Source organism: Nansenia antarctica (genome assembly GCF_963989245.1).
Source record: "Nansenia antarctica genome assembly, chromosome: 18".
NCBI classification, from domain to species: Eukaryota; Metazoa; Chordata; class Actinopteri; order Argentiniformes; family Microstomatidae; genus Nansenia; species Nansenia antarctica.
The window spans coordinates 14,774,806-14,795,152 of NC_137691.1; the positions used below are offsets into that span (position 1 = coordinate 14,774,806).

The window sequence follows — 20,347 nt, forward strand, 5'->3', positions numbered from 1 at the left end:
GGTCAACGGAGTGATCGCAGTATCCTCCACCTCATGTGCCTTATATGTGACATTATGTACAATACCTTCTTACTTTTTTTTTTTTTTTTTACTTTGCACTTACGAGACAAAAGTTTGGACACACTTCCCCATTCAGTTGAATGGGAAAGTGTGTCCAAACTTTTGACTGGTACTGTATATAGCTTGTTCATTCACGTGCCTTATTTTAGTGCACTTGGTTATTGTTTGGTGAGTATTTTATTAGATGGGAATATTAGTAGCACAAATCACTTGCTTGACTGTTGGGGTGGAAGAAGATGTTGGCACTTGTACTTTTATGTGTACGATTGTTTTGTCATGTGTAGGCTGTGTGTTTGAGATTCACACTGTCTCACCCTATGGGTTTTTAGACACACCTCAAATTGCTTTTAAAAAGTAACGGTAAGGTAAAATATCTGTATTAATTCTTCAATACTTCAAAACTTTGTGGTTGAATTTGTCTGGGTGTCTTTTAAGATGTTCTCTGACATTACCCCATGTTCTGCTGTAAATTGCATGTACAGTACATATAGTCTGCTATATACAGCATATATGCTACAGTCATTTAAAGATTGTACAGTGACATATTCTATGTGAGAATGTGTTTTTGTATCATGTTTTTTCAAAGCTGATTTTAAACTTTGTCCTGATGTTTAATGTTGCAATGCAGTCATTTCTAACTGGGCTATTACATAATATCATGCCTGAAGTTATTATTCTGAAGATTATAGATGTTTTTTTTATTATACCGTGTAACTATTTTGTACTGCATAAACAGCACAAACAACTTCTGATCCGAGTTTCTTGTTTACCTTGATCAATCAATTTGTTTGGTACAACAATTTGGGGTTCTTTTATTTATAGTAAGTGGCCATAATGAAACATGGATAGATTTTGGATAGATAAATAGCGTTTATTATTATTAGTAGTAATAATAATAACTTTGATTTCTATAGCGCCTTTCAAAAACCCAAGGATGCTTTACAATTCTAAAGGGGAATGGTCAGATAGACAAGCAAACCAGAAACAGTGACTAGGGGCCAAAGGCCTTGGTGAACAGGTGGGTTTTAAGGGCTGATTTGAAGGAGTCCAGGGTGGGGGCGTTGCAGATCACTATGGGGAGGGAGTTCCAGAGGGTAGCTGCGGCCACGCTGAAGGCTCTGTCCCCAAAGGTCCGTAGGTTGGTGCGGGGGGTGGACAGCAGGCCCATGTCTGCGGACCGCAGGTTCCGGGAAGGGGTATGTTGGGAGAGGAGGTCAGTTAGGTACTGGGGGGCGCAGGCGTGGAGGGATTTGTAGGTGAGGAGGAGGATTTTGTATGTGATGCGGGACTTGACCGGCAGCCAGTGAAGGTGAATGAGGGTAGTAGTAGTAAATCAAACTGACGGCTGAAGTTTATAGTTGCTAATTATATAAATAGTGGAGCGGCTTAGCACAAGAATTGTGCACTTTTTGAACAAAGCATGACATTTCTACCATAGTTAGTACATATCATAAGGTTTATTATTTTCAGATGTGGAGGGAAGTCAGATTTGACCCCAGAGGCCCGGGAGAGGTCAAATTCAAGATGGCCTAATGTTAAAACACGCTTAATTTTGGAACCAAACAGAGTAGAAAAACACTTAAGGTGTCATTTCCAAGTTAGGGATGCCCATTCATTTGGTGATACTTTTGAGATTGCCAGAATTCAAGAAATGCAATTAGGTCAAGGTAAACATTTACCGTAACCTTATGGTATGTACTAGCTATGGTAGAAATGTCATGCTTTCTTCAAAAAGTGCACAATTTCTCATAATATGACAGATTAGCCGCTGTACTATAAGCAACTTAGTACGCCGTGGGAGGAAGAGGACGGCAGGGGAGGAAGAGGATGGGAGGTAGAGGACGGCAGGGGAGATAAGAGCACGTAGTGAGCTGATGTGTTTGCTCAACCTTGGTTTATCTTTGATAGCACGGCACGGGTAGTAGTAGTATTTATTTATCTACAAATGATGCCATCCGCCAAGTGTAGCTATTTATAGTTGGCGGATGGTTGTTAAGAGCTTGGATTCCAATTGACAACCTGTCTGATTTCTGATCGCTCAAGCTTCTCTGGTCAATATGATATCTTGCTATTTAACTTGGCTAAACTAGCGAGTGATAAGCAAGGTTATTGGGAAGCAGATTTTTTCTTCTTAACTGGCTTCTATTACAAGCTCAAAAACTTGATTGTTTTGTTGTCTCGCGAGACTCAACACAATAAGGCTTGATTTTTGTATACATCTCGTGGGATTTATCAAAATAAGCCTGGATTGATCTTTAGCGACGTTGATGGAATACCCCCCAGCTGTTGTTGTTGTTGTTGTTGTTGTTGTTGACACCCTGTCCCCTGTAGGAGTATGAGGAGAAGCTGGCCAGGCTGCAGGCAGATAACAACGCAGAGATGCAGTTAAATAACTCCAAGCCTTATGTTTGTAACTTCAAAATACAGTCATTACTCCCAGATAAAGTTCTGGCAATAGCCAATTGGCTGCAAAACAATTTAGCTTCAGTAGCTGAATGCAGTAACACGAATGGATGGAGTATTTTTCATCCACGTTGACTGATTGGTGACACATGACATCGATCTGGCATATCAGCTATGCAAAACAAAACATTTGATATGTTTTGCATACCAATCAGGAATTGTATCTGGATTTATCTGGAAGGGCGTCTGCTTATCCAATAATTGGAATGGATTTACCGCGATTCGGTTAAAAGGTAGGCGTTTGTCTATGAATTACGGCTGTGCTTTGTGCTTATTGTTTTGCGGGCTGAGCGTGCACAGAGGCCATGGCGGTGGAGTGCATTGCCTACTGTCCTTTCTGTCACAGTTGTACCTGCTGCCTCCAAGTCTTTCTGGAGCTCTTTTCTAGTGGTCCTTGGCTCTTTGGCTACTCTTCTAAGCAGGGGCGCCGCTAGAGATTCTGGGCCCCATGACAGAATATCATTTTGGGCCCCCCCCCCCCCCACCTAAACCACCCATCAACCTAAACCCAGTTGAAGTTGATGAACTATTGATGCACTGCAAGAAATCCAATGATGGACATCTTTTGTAAATGTAATTTAAAATTAAGGAATCAACAATTCAGCAAAGAAATCTCAACATTCTTTAACTTATTAAATTAAGACTTGAACAACACAAGGACTAAAGTATAATTAAATGAAGATTTGAACCCAATTATAAAAGTATAAATCACACAAAAAGTAAAAATATAATTTTAATGGGGTGGTATTGTGTCTAAATAAATGTAGATCTTGTAAAGATCAGTTGGCCATAATACTGTCAGGATTAGAACAATGAAGAATTACAGCAGAGATATATTTACTGATTCAGCATTGCTTGTTTCACACAAAGACAAACGTGTCTTAAGAGGGAGCAACACAGACATGGTGCCAGCGAAATTGAATGTGAAATGGGAGAAATGTCATTTTTACACTGCTGCAGTACTGTGGAATAGTATACCTGGAGAGCTAAAAACTATATCTAGAGTAATGCACAACGATTCAAGATAGGAGTAAAGAGATCAAATCAACTAAACGCTGGGCCTTCTTAGTAGCAAAATCTTTAATAAGATCCTTGAAATCTAGTGATAAAGCCAACTTGCTGTGCTGCTGTCATTGTCCTTTGTTACTTCTGCTCTTCTTCTTCTGCCTCTTGGCCTCTGCTCTCCTCTCTGGCTGCCTTGCTTGAAGAGGGCCCTGGCATGGAGTATCCATAGGTACATAATTCATAATATGTCCTATAATAGTATTAACATAGTAATACATACATTACACCAGATTAGCTAACTTAAATGTTATCTAGCTAGCTAACAATATTATTAAGATGCCAGTGGTCAATGTTATTGCAATTACTGGAAGAACTATTAACTAAATATGAATATTAGCTAAAGTTGTATTCAATACTTGCATGGTAATGCAGCATACATTAAAATATTTTAAATCTTAATGTTAACCCCAAACTCCTACTGCCCACCTCCTTCTCCTTCAACTGGGAGGTGGGTTGAGGGAAGGAGGCCTGATCCTGAAGCTGCATCTGTGCATGACGTGATTAGCATGTAACATTATACTAGTTAGCTAGCTAGCTATAGCAAGAGTGCATAGCTGCTGGATACAAATTCACTGAGCTCTAATAATCTATATTTGGACCAAAATTGCCCTCATCTCATACATTTAACTGAAATTATACTGACAGTGCACTGTAAGTTAACTTTACTTGAAGTTAATGTTAATTAGCTATAGCGAGCTAACTAGATCATCCACGCAGTGATTAGATCACTAAACCACTGTTGTCTAGATAGCCTACATGTTATGGGCCCCAAAAGAAGGTCTGTGAATGAATAGGCCTACCCTTCTTCTTTTTTTTTACTTTGTGACTAGCTGTCGCCCTTTTTTGTCACTCTCCTCGTTCTTTACTTTTACTTTTCTCTTTTGAGACCCTGACTTTGGCTTTGGCTTTCACGACATCGTCTCTCTCCTTGTCAGACTATTTGCGGTAATGTTCCTCTAGTCTAGCAGCTCGCGCGCGGTGGACTGAACCATGCAATGAATAAATAGAGGGGTAAATAATAAGGCTAAATTTTGTTAAACATAGAGAAACAAAACTCCAGTTTGTTTCTTTTGCGACTTTTTTTTATACATAGAATTATAATTTGAAGTCGGCTACATTAACGTCCTTATGATAATAATAATAATAATAATATTATTTATAAATATAATGTATTTTTTAAAAAGATTCTCATGGGCCCCTGTCAGTGCTGGGCCCTTAGAATCGTCCTAACTTACCACCCCTAGCGGCGCCCCTGTATGTGCAGTATAACTTATGTTCAGTCACATCCCTGCGTTGTCATATCATGAGCCCTTAACAAGCCAGGTAAGATAAAACGATAAATATCTCTCACAGAGATCATTCTTACAACACAGAGTAATGTTATATATTAGCTCCTTAACTTCACTCATAAATGAATGAACTTAACTCGTACAGTAATCGAGTCTGCACAGCGCCACCTGCTAGTTACCTATAACTTTTATCTAAAATTGAAATATAGACCAGAACATTTTATTTTAACTCAACGAGACTAACCGGCATACATAATGGTCGAATAGAGTGAAACAAAGAACAATTGAAATTAATTATATTTCAACAAAAAATCTGGTTGAGTAGGATAGCGAGCTAATTAGTTTAGCCAAAACTGCACGTGCGCTTTTTTTTTCTTCCACCATACTTCAACCACAGATGTCGTTCGGGATGCCAGCAGCATTTTAATGTGAGGGAGACATTTGCAGATAATCATACACACGGTTCTAGTGTTGTTGTTGTATCAGAAAATGTTTTTATGAAAAAATCCACGAAAGCATCTCATAAGATGCCAGTCCAGTGCAGTGGTACTACAATGCTAGGTCTTAACACGGACTACCATCACAATGGCCTACCGTTCAGATGTATCCTTTAGCCTTTACTTTAGTTTACGAATGGCATCTCTTTCTAACAACTGATGCATGTGTTAAATGAATTCCCATGCACTCTGTGTTCACTGCAGGTACTAATCATGGTGGACGAAGATGTTGTACGTAGCCGGCTGCCTAGAAAGGCAGGGGCCTCTCTTATGCACAGGGGCAGCAGCAGCGGCGCTTTTGGACGACATTTCTGTGTAAGTGGTGACACTGATTCCAGTAACCCAGACGTTTTTGGGGCTCTGCTACCAGAGGACTATAGGCCCATGAGGTCTTCCCTCGCCAAACCCCTGCATAGCCTTATACTGCCTGACCCAATGCTGGAGGAGGAGGAGGAGGACGACTCTGATGATGATGACGACAGTGATGGCCTCTCCCTCCTTGGCACATCCCCACCCAAGTTGGACAACAGCTTTCTAAAATTGGGGCTCCAGGACCAGTCAAACAACCTGCAGAGCAGCCCCAAGAGTGGAGGTTAGGGGCCAGGTGCTCTCACTTGATGATCAAACTGATATTTAATTCATATTAAACAACTTGTGAGTGTATTTAGAAGGGAACAGGTTATTTTGTGATGGAAGTCAGTGGAAACATTCACAGCTAGGCTTGAGGATTATAACATGGGGCATAAACCTGTTTGCCTTTTCTAACAGTTTGATTGAATAGTCTTCCATACTGTAGCCTACATACTGCATGATCTGCCAAGAGTCAGGGTTAGTACATCTCTTCTTCTGACTCTGAAAGCATCTGCTTTTCTAGTGGGTTACACTGACTGGCACATGCATCGGATGGCAGCAGTGTCCAGTAACGTGTTTGACGACCTCCTGGGGGAGTGTTCCCAGTTCCACAGCTGCAAGAGCAGCCTGGCTGCCTTTGTCCTGGAGAGAGGTGAGGTCTTCTCTCTGCTCACTGGGGAATCTCAGGGATGCAAACTAGTCACCTTTTCGATTTTTTATCCAAAATCACGTCTTTTTTTATTTTTATGCATCCGAACCCCCCAAGAAGGTCTGTTTCCACAACTCTCGTTGACCTTCTCACCTTTTCAACTCCGTCCCTGGAATCTATTCAATAATAATACACTACAAAAATATGTTAACGACTGTAAATGACACCTATTTTTGATGAGCATGTCTAATGTACGCACACACAGTTTATGTGTCGTCCATGTGTGTTATATATATATATATATATATATATATATGTCTATAGATTGTGAATAGTTTATGGATGTGATTCTCCCACATTATTCCCTCTCCAGAGCTGTGTGACACTTGGGGCCAGTCCTATGTGCGCTACAACGTTGTGGCGTTGGGCACGGGCGAGTCAAGCTGCAGTGACTGGCTCTGCTTCAGTGGCACCATGGTGCATGACTGCCATGCCATGGTCATCGCCAGACGGGCTCTCCAAAGGTACATCAGCCTGACAGGAGTTTTGTTGGATCGTCTGGACTTACTTACTCACTTCACTCACTTGTTTGGTTTGTTTAGCTATTAATACTGGAGACTAGCAAATGATGTGTCCGATCCTGTATTTCTATTCAGGTTCTTGTACAAGCAGCTTCTGCTGTTCTTCAGCCATGACCCAAAGTGCAAGGAGCGCTCCATCTACGAGAGAAACTCAGACAGCCAACTGCTACAGCTCAAGCCCAAAACCTACCTTCACCTCTACACCAACCAGACCCCAAGAGGGGCAGCATAGTGCGGTTCCATGTGAGTGTGTGCATTTTCATACTGGCTGCTGTTGTTGAGTGTCCAATGCGGAAATCTTAATTGCTTGCATCCACTCAGAAGTGTAAGTATTGGATGGACATTTCACTAATTTAGTGATCTAATTGAGTGACCCAGTGAGAGTGATTGTGTGCATCCTCTGTCCCCATAGGAACTCCCTGAATCTCTACAGTTCCCTGATGCTGCAGTGCCATGCTAAGGGTTCTCTGATCCCTGTGGCTCTCCTCCATCCGGGTGTGTGGGGCGCCCGCCCGGGTCTGCTGCATGTCCGACAGTGACAAACTTTGCCGCTGGGCCGTCACCGGGGTCCAGGGGGCGCTGCTGAGCCACTTAATTGAGCCACTCTACATCATCAATGTGGTCCTAGGTAAGTAACCAAGGATGCATTACAATCACAGTAGCATAGGCCGCCCTCCCTTGTAGGACTGACGGACAGTGCTCCAGTGACACTGGGAGGTATTAAGCCTCTAGTCCCCCCCGTCCCCCGGCCAGGAATGGCTGTTCTATGTTCTACGGTAAGTAGCCGTTGACGGCTTTGGTTTTCAAACCATAATACAAACACAACAACCAGAATCTTAATGCTGACTTTTGGTACATTTTTAAATAGTCACCGAATCTTTCTCAATCTAGTCTGTTTTCCCTGAATAATGTGCTGTGTAATACTGGTGTGTGATACTTTTCTCAGGCTTGTTCTAATATTTTATCTTTATCTTGACAATTCTCAGCAATCTACAGCAGTGTTCTAGAATTGTATTGGGGCCTTAACTGGTTAATTTTGAGAACTTGGTTCTGGTTTACTGGTCCGTTCAGGTGACTCCAGCTATAACTCGGACAACGTGTCGGACGCAATCAACAATCGCCTGGGGGATGACTGGGAGGAGCAGCTGGTCCCACCCTTTAGGAAACAGAGGATATTCTTCCTCGGTTGTGACGGGGTGGCGCCTCAACACAGCTCTCGCCACTGCAAAGACCTCAGCATCAACTGGTGCCTCGGGGACCTGAGCATCGAGGTGCTGGACAGCACAACAGGCTTTGTTGTCGATGGGTAAGTCAATGGTGCTACTGGTAGACGATGCTCGTAACATGGGAACAATTTAAGTATTTTTGATGAAACATAGATGATCTCGATGACTACTTTCATACTTTACGTACTTGGTATACTACTATTACAATGAAGTCTGATGGGTACTGAAGACCCATCTCTTCAGACTACATCTTGCCTGTCCATCTTGACTGTAAAGACCTCTTCACTCCCCACTACCCTGTACAGTTCCTCTACTGTATATATAAAAAAGATCCTTCCTTCTTCTAGCATTGTGACTGCCAATAGCACCTGCTCCTAGCATTGATTTGTTCTTATGATGACTGATGTGATTCACTTACTTGTTAGACACGTTTGTAAGTTGCTTTGGATAAAAGCGTCTGGTAAATGTCAAACATTTAAAAACAAATTATGTAAATGTATAATTTCATTGTGGAGGGAGCTTTCTATGTAGGCGTAATGCTCTCTCTGGCCCCTTAGCTCCCCAACTGTGAGTGGGCCTGGCTTCTCCAGCAGACTGTGCAAGAGAGCCCTCTACTGTTACTTCTGCAAAATTGCAAAGCTGAGTGGGCAAAGTTCTCTACTGAACCTCCAAACCTATCACAGTGCCAAGGTGAGTTGTTGAGCCATGAATCAGTAGATATCCTGGCACCCGTGGACCTGTATTTGTCTGCACTGCATATAGGCGACATCGTAGCCATATCATGTGCTACCGAATATCATCTGGCCAAGATTGTGTTGACAGCATGAATGTGAATTTTGTGTGATGTGTTCCTTCTTCCCTCAGTTGGAAGCCAGTCTCTATCAGAATGCCAAGATGGTTGTCAACCACCAGTTCCTCTCCAATGGCGCAGGACCCTGGGACTCCAAACACCTGGTCGACAGCTTCAGCCACTGAGTCCCATGGGTGTGGGCGTAGTTTTGTTTCAAAGAGGAGTTTGAATTTGTGATTTGTGCCTAATTTCAGCATTACTGCATGCTTAATGTTCTTTAGTTTGAAGTTCTGTTTGGTTTCACATTCATGTTCATGTTCAATAATGTGCAAAATAAAAACAGAAAAGTCTGAAGATTTAGTTTGAAGTATTGCATTAGAAGGGAAAACAAACAAGTATATCTTGCCCAAGCTTAGGACCTAAATCCCCAAAGGTAATCAATGTAATTTATTTACATGTACCACACCATCTCCGAAATCTCCTTACATTAGTACACCGGGACAGTTAATACAAGAGTTAACTTAAAATGTCTTTTTAAATAAAAAAAACTCTCAGAAACAGGTTTATCATATTTTCACATGATACAACAAGCCACTTAAAAGAACAAAACTGAACTGGCAAAGTGCCTTAAAATTTAAGCTGCTCTGTCACCAACTATACCCCATTAACCATCTGAGATCAGACGAAACAAATGGATGCATACGTTTTGCACGCATAAGTCTTTCTAGAAATGGTAAAATCCAATTATTAGTTTTCCTATGTGACAGTTATTATTTGGACTGGTTAGGGTGACAGGAAGATGACCCCTACATACAGTAATTCAGAACACAAACCCCTGGAAATACCTAAAGTACTGACCAAGCGTCAATCTTGTGCCCAGTGTAAAAGGATTATAGAAGTCCAGCACCAGGGGGTGGGGGGGGGCAGATAAGTCTTTGGAGGTGACAAGTCAAGATCGTGCTTGGTATCTGATGTAAACTGATCAGATTTTGCCTGATTATGACAAACACAATTAGTGAGGCGATGTAACTATAAGTTACAATCTTCAAACACGTTGTAGAGGCAACCGTCATTCAATCACGTTATACTAAGGTACATTTTCGATCAAAGCATTGACAACCTTAATTCACATCACTAAATGCATTTGTCCTAAAGGAGACCTCTGATACTAGGCACCATATTGACTTCGGCTGCCTGTTACACCGTCACAGGGGGGCCTCTGTTGCTATAGCGCCGGTCGTCCATTGAGCTTGTCGTGCATGAGGTTCAGGGCTCCGCTGGCAAAGTCTCTGAGCACGTTCACAGTCTCTCTCTGGAGCTGCAGGGACTCACGCACAAACTCCTGCTGCGTCTCGGCCAGCTGCTGCACCGACTCAGACAGGAGCTCCAGGGAGCGCGACACCGTCTCCATCAGCACGTTGGTGGCGTGCTGCTCCTGCACAGTCATCAGAAATGACTCCATTCCGAAGATTATGAAGCTACAATTAGAACAAGTCAAAGAGTTCACCTGAGTGTTAATTGTTGACCTCCCCAGTCTCTCGCGCCCCACCAGTATTGCTATTGCGCCCCCTTCTGGGGGCGCGCGCCACACTTTGAGAACCACTGCGTCTAGTCTAGCAGCTCGCGCGCGGTGGACTGAACTATGCAATGAATAAATAGAGGGGTAAATAATAAGGCTCAATTTTGTTAAACATAGAGAAACAAAACTCCAGTTTGTTTCTTTTGTGACTTTTTTTAATACATAGAATTATAATTTGAAGTCGGCTACATTAACGTCCTTATGATAATAATAATAATAATATTATTTATAAATATAATGTATTTAAAATATATATTCTCATGGGCCCCTGTCAGTGCTGGGGCCTTAGAATCGTCCTAACTTACCACCCCCTAGCGGCGCCCCTGGCTACAGCTAAGTATAACCTCACTTTGTAAGTGTTCCAAACCAAAGGCAGAGTACACAGACCCGTCACCAGGGCCCAGTCTTAGGGTGGGCCAATGAACTGCATGGGGGGGCACAATTATTATTAACTATTCTATATAATCCGATATGCTATGGTATTCGTCATGCAACACTGACATGAATAGTAGGTTGCAGAGGCTAAATTGGACACGGAGCCTACCGATGAAGACTAGACCTACAATTATCAGAATGCAGCACACAATAAACACAGGCGAAGCTGGTTTATTACAAGGCCTTGTCGACCCGAGTAGGCCTGAGCTAAAATTATTTGAATGCAAGTTACTTTATAGCATGGAGAGGCCAAGTTGTTCATTACAATGCGCACAGGTCAATAATTGGCACCAACCCAGCACACTTACAAGAGCAAGAATTAAATAAATGCCAGGGATAGCCTACGTAACTAAAATTAGGAGACTGGCACGCAATCAGTGCACTTCCAAAAGCGATACAGTATGACCGACCGATCGTGTGATCATCACATTAAACCACCCATCTACAGCAAATAGGATCAGCCAGATACATCAATCCTCATAATTGAACACGTTATACACAAAGCACATTAAATATAGCATAACACCTTTTTGGGCCATCACCAGTTTGCACCCCTGCAGGTGTCCACAGTCACACACACTCTAGGAGGGTGACCTCACCATTGTCGTCGGCGTAGGCAACACATTGTACATCGCTGATTAATGATGTTCACTTTGTATGTCCATTGTCTCTGTCTGTCTTATTTTCGCTGATGTTTTGTCGTTTCTTTCCTGCATCTCCAGTGGGTTGAGTTTAGGCATAGAGCCCTGGGAGCTGATGAGGTCTGTCTGCCCCTCGCCTGCAGCTAAACTCCTGTCCACCACCCAGGCCTACTCTCTGTGTAGTGTTACACGTCTTGTTGTATGATCGTGAATACCAGGCAGCAGCATCAATTAATTTGTCCTTTTTTAGGGTTCAGTTTAAACATTTTTACCCATGCAGATGTGTTTTATTGATGCTGTCCACATTTCAGTGAGAAGTCACACTGGGACTCCTTGGCCAACCGCACCCTCCATGCAGTTCCACAGCTTTCGTCCGCAGGGACATCTGTATCCTTTGACAAACTATTCTATTCTATTATACCCATTTTCCCTGCTGAACGAGATCATTATATCTGCTGAACTTTGTTTTACTGACGATATCTCATCTCCTTTCTTCATATATCTTTGACTCTACTTTTCCCTCAGTATAGTAGTCGGGCAGTGTTGGCTGTTGCCAGGGGTGAAAAGGAGAACTCTTTCCTTGTGTCAAATGCCATTCAGAAGTTGAAAAAAGGCCACCGCTGTGTCTCTTGGAACCCATTTCCTGTGGACCATTGGACTGGTGAGCAATGAACATGCCTGTATTTCAAATGATCCATTTCAGATACGATTAACAGCTTAACAGCAATTGAGTTGATTCTGTACATTAGGAAGTATGTGAGTGGTAAATTAGCAATGTAAAATGGCTGTCCGACTCCAAAGTATTGAAGGTGTGTTTGTGTCAAATTGTATTTGATTTCAGACCCTCACAACACACTGGGAGACTCGGCTTCCTCACGCCTCCTCACTGTGTGTTCCAATCACAGCAGCGTTTCCTGTCTGCTGGGCCATGTTGTTCAGCGTGCTGGAGAGATGCTGCAAGCCAGGGCCTACTTGCACTGGTACCAGCGATATGGTGTGGGGAGACAGTCTTGTATGCTCCTAACTTTAACATTCCTTTTTCTCTGCAGACAGACGCGTCGGATAGGGGTCTGGGAGCGGTGCTGACCCAGCAGGTGGAGGGAGCCGACCGTCCGGTGCTGTACCTGAGCCGAAAGTTGTCGGAGCGGGAGGGCAGGTACAGCACGGTGGAGAAGGAGTGTCTGGCCATTCGGTGGGCGGTCGGCGCCCTCCGGTACTACCTGCTGGGGCGCTCGTTCACCCTCTACTCCGACCATGCTCCCCTGCAGTGGCTCCACCGCATGAAGGATACCAAGTACCAACGTGAGGATCACCCGGTGGTACCTCGCGTTGCAGCCCTTCAATTTCACGGTGGTTCATAGGCCGGGGGCGCAGATGGTCGTGGCCGATTTCCTCTCCCGTGCAGGGGGGGGGGGGGAGTAGGCTATCGGACAGGTGTCAGTGATCAGACTCGTTATCCCACTGGTCTTTTTAACCTGTGTGTGTTTGTTCCCTCGAGAGATGAGAAGGGCAGGAAGTACCTGCCTAGGCGGTGGGCCGAAGCTGTCTATCTGCTTCCGTTTGTGAAATGATTGATCTACAACTACAGACTAGTTGATTTTTTCATATAAGCTAAATAGTTTTTTTTGGAACATGTTTCCGTCGGTTGGCAGCCGATTTTCGATCGACGTTTTATGAAAAGTAAACTTACGATCCATAAGTTAATAAGGAGAATGCTTGGGGCTACTATGCCGCTAACCAATCAAAACCCGTTAAAGCGTCACCTGACTTGACGTCTGCCAATGATATTCCTTCAAAATACGGAACTAGGAAGTAAACAACTATTATCTGGAAAGACAAGAAGACTGAGTTGTTTCGGATAACTTTACTGTCAAGTCATGTTTCAGGTAAGATGTGCATGTCATACTAATTTATATCACATATTAATGAACAAGTCCATGTCATGTTGTGTCAATACAAACATGTTCTATATGCTATTTTAGTGAAGAATCCGAACTAACGTCACCCACGATTGTGAAGCTAATTAATTAACACGCTAGTTATCTAACTTTAAAGGCTACAACAGCTAGTTTACGTATGTCAACAATGTCTCTATTCTCAATTATTTCAGTAATAATTGTGCCAAATTGGGACCAGTAACATTAACTTGTGTGCAAGCATGTTTTTGATATTGTCAATCGTCTCACTTTTACGAGGTGAGCTGGTAAGACAAAACCCAGACTAAGTGTATCTTCACTTGCCTTGCCTATAATTGACGAGACTAGACAAAGATTCAAGTGTTAGAGAACATTTATAACACTAGTGTGTTTTCGCAGTGCAAACACAGACACATGTCTGTACATGGTAGGTTGTTAGATTTGCATGTGCATCTCCCTTTCACACATTTTGTTTTTTTGCAGGAGCAGTATACAAGCTCTAAAACTGCGACTGGGGCTGGGGGAAGTGACATCCAGTCAATCTCAAAGAAATCTCCCTCTATCTTCCAGCCATGGCTCATTGGCAGAGGGATGTCTGGCTGGCTCTCAAGGGACCTCCTGTATATGGCTGCCTGGTAGTTTGCCCGCTGAGTATGTTTGTGCAAGGCATCTTTATTTGGTGGTAGACTTCGGTCATTGCACTTCCCACTCTTAAACATTTGACACCTAGCTACATTTACATCCCTACAGCCTTTGTGGTCGTAGAGGTTGCATGTAAATGCCTCAATTTCCTCATAAAGCTCTGTTGGCAGTTGAAAAGCTGTTCCCAACTTTTGGAAAGTAGCACAATGCTCTTTGTTGGACAGGAGTGTTTTTACGGCCTTCACTTTTCCATTGCCGTGCAGTGCACTCACTGTATCACAGCCGGTGAAACAGTGAAATCCAATTAGCGCATCAGAGACTTCATCTCCAAGATGGCTGTGTATTCTCTGTACGTGTATGGTGCGTTTGTTTGTCCCTTTCCCTGTGTGGAAGTACAGGTTTGCTCCTATTTCCTTACAGAAAGCGATAGCCAGTACAAACACATCTGTGTCAGGACTGCTGATCACAACATGTGAGCTATACTGTGAGGCATGTGCACAGTGAAGCAACAGCCGGGTGTCTGCCTCCTCCTGTATTGAGAACAGTGTGAGCAGTGGTAAAACCTCAAGTTCTGTGCCACTGCTGTTGACTCTGATCACATGACACTCAGACCCATGTCCAACAATCAAAGTGATGTCTTGAATTTGGTCTTTCCTGGACTTGGACCATGTCTCAAAAAGAAACTGTTGTAGATTTTCTTTGTTTTGGCCACAAGCCAAGAACTTGGACCATTGTCTTGGTGTCTTCTGGTCAGCTGAATATATTGTTGTCAACTGACATCCTTTTGTTGCTCGTCGACCTCTTTCTGCGTTCTTTATACTCAGTGTTTTGTAGGTGTCAGGGACAAAATGCACCACTTTAGATTTACTCACTTTGGCTGTGTTGATCAGGTACATTAGTGCACTGTTGGCAAATCTTCCAAATGTATCTTGAGGTTTCATAGCCTGTACTAGTGCCATTGCATCCCACACCCAGGTTGAGCCATCAGGGATTTCAACTGTGGCTGGTGGATTTACTGATCCTTCTAGAAAGTGCATTAATTTGGCTTTGTCAGTTTTCACAAGAGAGCCATCTATGTTCGCAATTGCTGCAGGAAAGGGTCCCAGACTGTAGACCAGCATTTCCCCAATGTCTATCTTCCTCACTGTTCCCACAACAATAGTAAAAGTAGTAATGCTTCCAAAGTTATAGCCTAGTTTATTTAAAACTCTCCTAATCTGTTTACCCAGGTAACCCCAGATGCTCAGCCCTGGACTGCACTGCACATCTTCTGGACCTGACCTGGCAGGGCTGAACCTGACCCATTGATGCCTTGTTCACATCTTGTTCATGTCATATCTTAGCTTGTTTATATCATATTGTTAATAATGTTCACGTCATATCTTAGCTTGTTTATATCATCTTGTTCTTATAAATAACTTATATTGCTATAAAAAACCTGCAGCCTCCTGTACTGATTTTTCCCTTCTCTTGTGGGCTCTTTCAATGTTTCGTATGTTGGCATACTGCATATACATTAGGGATGCAACCTCAGATAATTTGTTCAAGTCAAGACTAAAAACCCATCTTTACTAAATCATTAAATTAAGATTATAAAAACCCATGCTTTTAATATTGCATTTAAGTTACAAAATAATTAAATTAAGATTATATAATGATTAAAGCACTTTGAGCTGAAGAATCACCCACTGTAGAGAACAATGTACAAATAATAATAATAATAATAATAATAATAATATTGTCCGTTCGGTTTGTGAAATGCATACAACACTCCATAATTCATCACATCTCTTTATTTCCCCGCGGTTGCTAGGGTTAACATCCAGTCAGCCAGTGTTTACATTTCGGGGTCCTAATGAAGCCGTACTCGAATTCTGATTGGTTTATCAACTAGAGCGACCAGCGATGTGCCTGAGCAGACAGACTATTAAAAAATACGTTTGTGAAAATCAGCTGCAAACAAATAAATCAATTACTTAATATCATATGTAAGAGATCGTTTACTCTGTAGATGGAAAAAGATAAACTTCGCGATAAACGCATTCGGCCCACCACCTAGCCGCACGCAGTGTGTGAGAGAGACAGAGAGAGAGAGAGAGAGAGAGAGAGAGAGAGAGAGAGAGAGAGAGAGAGAGAGAGAGAGAGAGAGAGAGAGAGAGAGAGAGAGAGAGAGAGAGAGAGAGAGAGAGAGAGAGAGAGAGAGAGAGAGAGAGAGAGAGAGAGAGAGAGAGAGAGAGAGAGAGAGAGAGAGAGAGAGAGAGAGAGAGAGAGAGAGAGAGACCCTTACAGGCCTACTGTCATTCACAGGAGATTAATGGTGCGCGTCGTTGTTTTGGATAACGTGTTTATTTTAGAATATTTATCATATAAATAAATATAAATAATACTCATTACATTGACATTTTTGATCAAATAATGGTTGTGGTAATGTATTATTAGCGACCCCCAAAGATGTATGATTTAGTTTCTCTTAGAGAGAGAGCTGTCAAACACTACTGAATCTACTGGAGATAGAACCTTGTAACTCCAACTCGGTTTATGTTTTGTGAGATGGAACCTTTGTATTTTATTAATTACTAACCCAAAAAAATAAACATTTTAAAAATAACACCACACAGGCATTAATAAACACCTAATGGATCAGATTATGTAAAAAAATAAAAATAATGACCAAAAATGGAGATAGAACCTTATAATTCTAACATAGATCTGTACATTGTGACATCATAGGTGACATAGCAAAGCCGTTTCAGACAGTCTTTCACTTCAGTAGCCTTCTGACAGTAGGAGATGTAAGAAGTAGCTAGACAAGAGACGATTAATTAAAAGATGAGTTTTGTTCTAAACCAGCTGAGAAGACGCGAATTTGTCATCGCGGCTGGCCTAGTAGGAGCCGCTGCTGGCTCATACTACATCTGTAAGACCTGGGGCTCTCAAGAGGCCCCTGTTATCACTGAGGAGGAAGGTAGGTTATTTTTTTTCGAAACTTCGAAAAATGTTTTTTTTTTTAAACTTCGAAAAATGTCATCTTTTCTTTTACCCAATGCAGCTTCTGAGACTAACGGGTAGGGATGCGATTAGCACTGGGTCAGGGACAAACGTCGTTGATGCACCTGTTGCTAGCAGCACCACTGTGGAGGCCAGTGTTACTGCAGCTGGCATGCGAACGCGAACCGGCACGGTTCTTTGCCGGTGTGAAAGCCCTATATGAGGGGTTCAGCGTCAGTTCGCTTCGGTGCACCTTGCTGCCTGATTGTCTGTCCCTGTGTCATTCACTCTCAACATGGATACAAGTACAATAAGCATTCTTTAGGTGGTGGTAGATTCTCTAAAAACAACATACAGATGATAATTCACACAATATAATACCACGAAAGCGTACAGCACTAAACAATAACATTTATTTGGGCAGCATCATACTCAAACTCAGGCAGAAGGGCAGGGTCCGGCCAGGTTCACAGTCACAGAATGCCAGTGCATCATACAGGTACATCATTCAGCTACTGATGTTACTGATGATGATACTTATGTTATGATACTGATGTGGTCTACCATTTGGTTTTAGTCATAGGCTATTGCTCTCACTTGTACCTTTTGCTAAGTCAAGCATTTAGAATGTAGAGTGCATATTGCGAAATTTCACAACGTCAATAACGCATCGGACTCTAAAAAACGCACGTTTTTTTTAAACCTCCGTTGCGAAAGGGCCCCCGCCGCCACCTTGCGGGGGGCCCCCGGGATTTTCGGTACGCCACTGGATAGAACCTTATCATTCTAAGCTCATAATGTCAATGTCATTATTCCTTCTAGTCCACCGAGTGGACAAAGTTGGACGGTAATTTAGCTACGGCAAGCATGGCTCGAATTTTACAAATCACATTACAGTACATAACATCAACCCACTATAATAGAGTGCATTTATTAGTTCAGAAATGATTACAACACTTGTGTGTTGTTGTGAACCACCTATATAGCCTGTAGAACATTCTAGAAACCCTACCAATAAACATAATCATGTTTGATATTACTAGTCCTGACCGTGGAGGATCTGCCAGTGACTGAGGCGTGTGTCCTGACCCACCCTGTGGGAAACCCAGACCTCGGTCAACCAGACGAAGACTCACCCACTGTCCTCATCTGTGAGGTAAGATCTCCCACTAGGAGAGAATGATGACAGTCTCTAGTCTAGGTGTATGTATGTTAGTAGTACAAAGCATTACGTTTATTTTGTATTGAGTATAAAACAGTATTAATGCATTTTAACATTGAGACATATATTTTGTATTGACTATAAAATAGTATTAATGCATTTAAACATTGAGACAAGAAGCTGTCTTATGTACCCGCTCTCCCAATATCTCAAACTGTGACACCCCTCCCCAAGAAAAAGTTTCAGGCACAGCATTTTTCCCCACTTTAAGCCCTGATGCTGGTGCTGCTGAGTAGCCAGTCAGTTTCCCTATCCCCAACCCCCCCTTGTTCCCAGTTATCCTGTGTCTCAGACACCTGACCCTCCCAGCCTGCTTATCTGGGGTTCCCCATCTCTTGCAAGTCTTTCTCCTGCTCCTATTCCTAGCCAATGTGTTCCTCCCTTAGGTGTATCATAACCAATATGGTAAGGGCATTCAACTGCAATCCTTAAGGGCCACAGTCTCTGCTGGTTTTCTTTTTTCAATTGATGTAATGAATCACTGAGAGTGTACACGTCTGGGTTTCCAGATCTAATTCGAAGTATGAAAACCAGGAGACACTGCAGCTCCTGGGGGCTGAAGTTCAAAACACCAGAGGTGTGCTGTGTGAGAACTGATAATATCAGTTCTCACACAGCACACCTCTGGTGTTTTGAACTTTGGTACCACCAAACTATATCCACTAGAGGGCAGCGCAATACATTAGGAACAGGCATCCTATTACAAATGTGGGATTAGAGTGTCATTTGATGTACTTATACTACTGCTATGATGGACCTCTCTGCCACGTGTTTGTATAGGGCCCTATTTAAACTCAATACAGACCCTTCCTCAAAGACTTGCGCGATGCCAGGGATATTCAGCAGTTACCTTGTCTTGCAAGTGTATACAGAACACACTCTTTTTGAGCCAGAGTTGTCCTGTCCTATAGGTTGCCACGGTGTCCGAGAAGTCCCGCATCATGGAGCTGGAGAGGGACCTCTCTCTGCGGACAAGGGAAGTGGCCGACTTGCGGTTGCGTCTGGAGTCCCAACAGGTCTCTGAGGGTGCTGACTCCACTGCCTCACCTCTTCTTGAGGAGGTGATCACACTAAGAGCTCAGCTGGCCTCTCAGGAAGCCAATCAACAGGGTGAGCTGACTGAGCTAAAGGAGAGGATGGGGGCTGAAGAGAAAGCCCACCGTGAAGCACAGGCCCAGCTTCAGGCTTCATCCGGGAGGCTCTCCGGTGACAACGAGCAGTTGCGAATGCGCCTGAGCCAAGGTGGGAAGGAAAATGCAGACATCATAGAGTTGTGGCGCTCTAAGCTGGAATCTGCCATTGCCTCTCACCAACAAGCAATGGAGGGGTTGAAGGTGTCCTTCAGCAAAGGGGAAGGTGCCCAGGCGACAGAGCTAGTAGAGACCAAGAGTGCCTTGGAGAGGCTGAAGGTGGACCACAAGTTAGCGCTGGAGGAGGCAGGGGCCAGGCACAGGGCAGGGGCTGCAGTCTTGGCACAGGAGACAGAGGAGCTAAAATCACAGCTGCTGATTGTGTCAGAAGAGAAGGAGCATCTGGATGAGTCTCTGCGGACCAGTGTGGAGAGTGCTGAGGAGCAGCACCTGGTGGAGATGGAGGATGTGCTGGGCAAACTGCATGCTGCTGAGATGAAAGTAAAGGAGCTGGAAGACAACGAAGCAAAGTTAGTCCAGCAGGTCCAGGACAGAGCCAGAGAGGCCCAAGAGCAGGTGGCAGCTATGGAGGCCCTGAATTCCCAGGAAACTCAAGGTAACTTAGAACTCCAGAGCCTGAGGACCCAGCTGGAGGAGGCCCAGAGCCAGGCCCGCTCACAGGGCGTCAAGGTGGGCCTACATCCATCTTCCCATTGTCAATCACCCTTTCAATCTCCAAATGTATATCCAATCCCATATGTTATAACTAACACATTTGCCAATTGATCATGGAATACATCTGTATGATACTATCTGTTATAGC

At 43.2% G+C, this 20,347-nt stretch overlaps 1 protein-coding gene and 1 pseudogene across 2 annotated transcripts; both read left to right on the forward strand.

The window, feature by feature from the left end:
* The first annotated feature begins 5,587 nt into the window (after positions 1-5,587).
* On the forward strand, positions 5,588-9,156 carry LOC308172992 (adenosine deaminase domain-containing protein 2-like; annotated as a pseudogene). The gene is made up of 8 exons: positions 5,588-5,966; positions 6,249-6,377; positions 6,748-6,898; positions 7,031-7,186; positions 7,368-7,583; positions 8,027-8,261; positions 8,739-8,871; positions 9,046-9,156. The product of its transcript is annotated as an adenosine deaminase domain-containing protein 2-like (transcript).
* Positions 9,157-11,629: 2,473 nt separating this feature from the next.
* On the forward strand, positions 11,630-18,694 carry LOC308172994 (uncharacterized protein; the record flags this gene model as incomplete). The annotated part of the gene is made up of 6 exons (XM_080547963.1): positions 11,630-11,640; positions 11,708-11,803; positions 11,938-12,013; positions 12,152-12,287; positions 12,468-12,620; positions 18,687-18,694. 6 exons carry the CDS (start codon positions 11,630-11,632, stop codon positions 18,692-18,694), a joined length of 480 nt encoding a protein of 159 aa, XP_080404089.1.
* Positions 18,695-20,347: the final 1,653 nt, after the last annotated feature.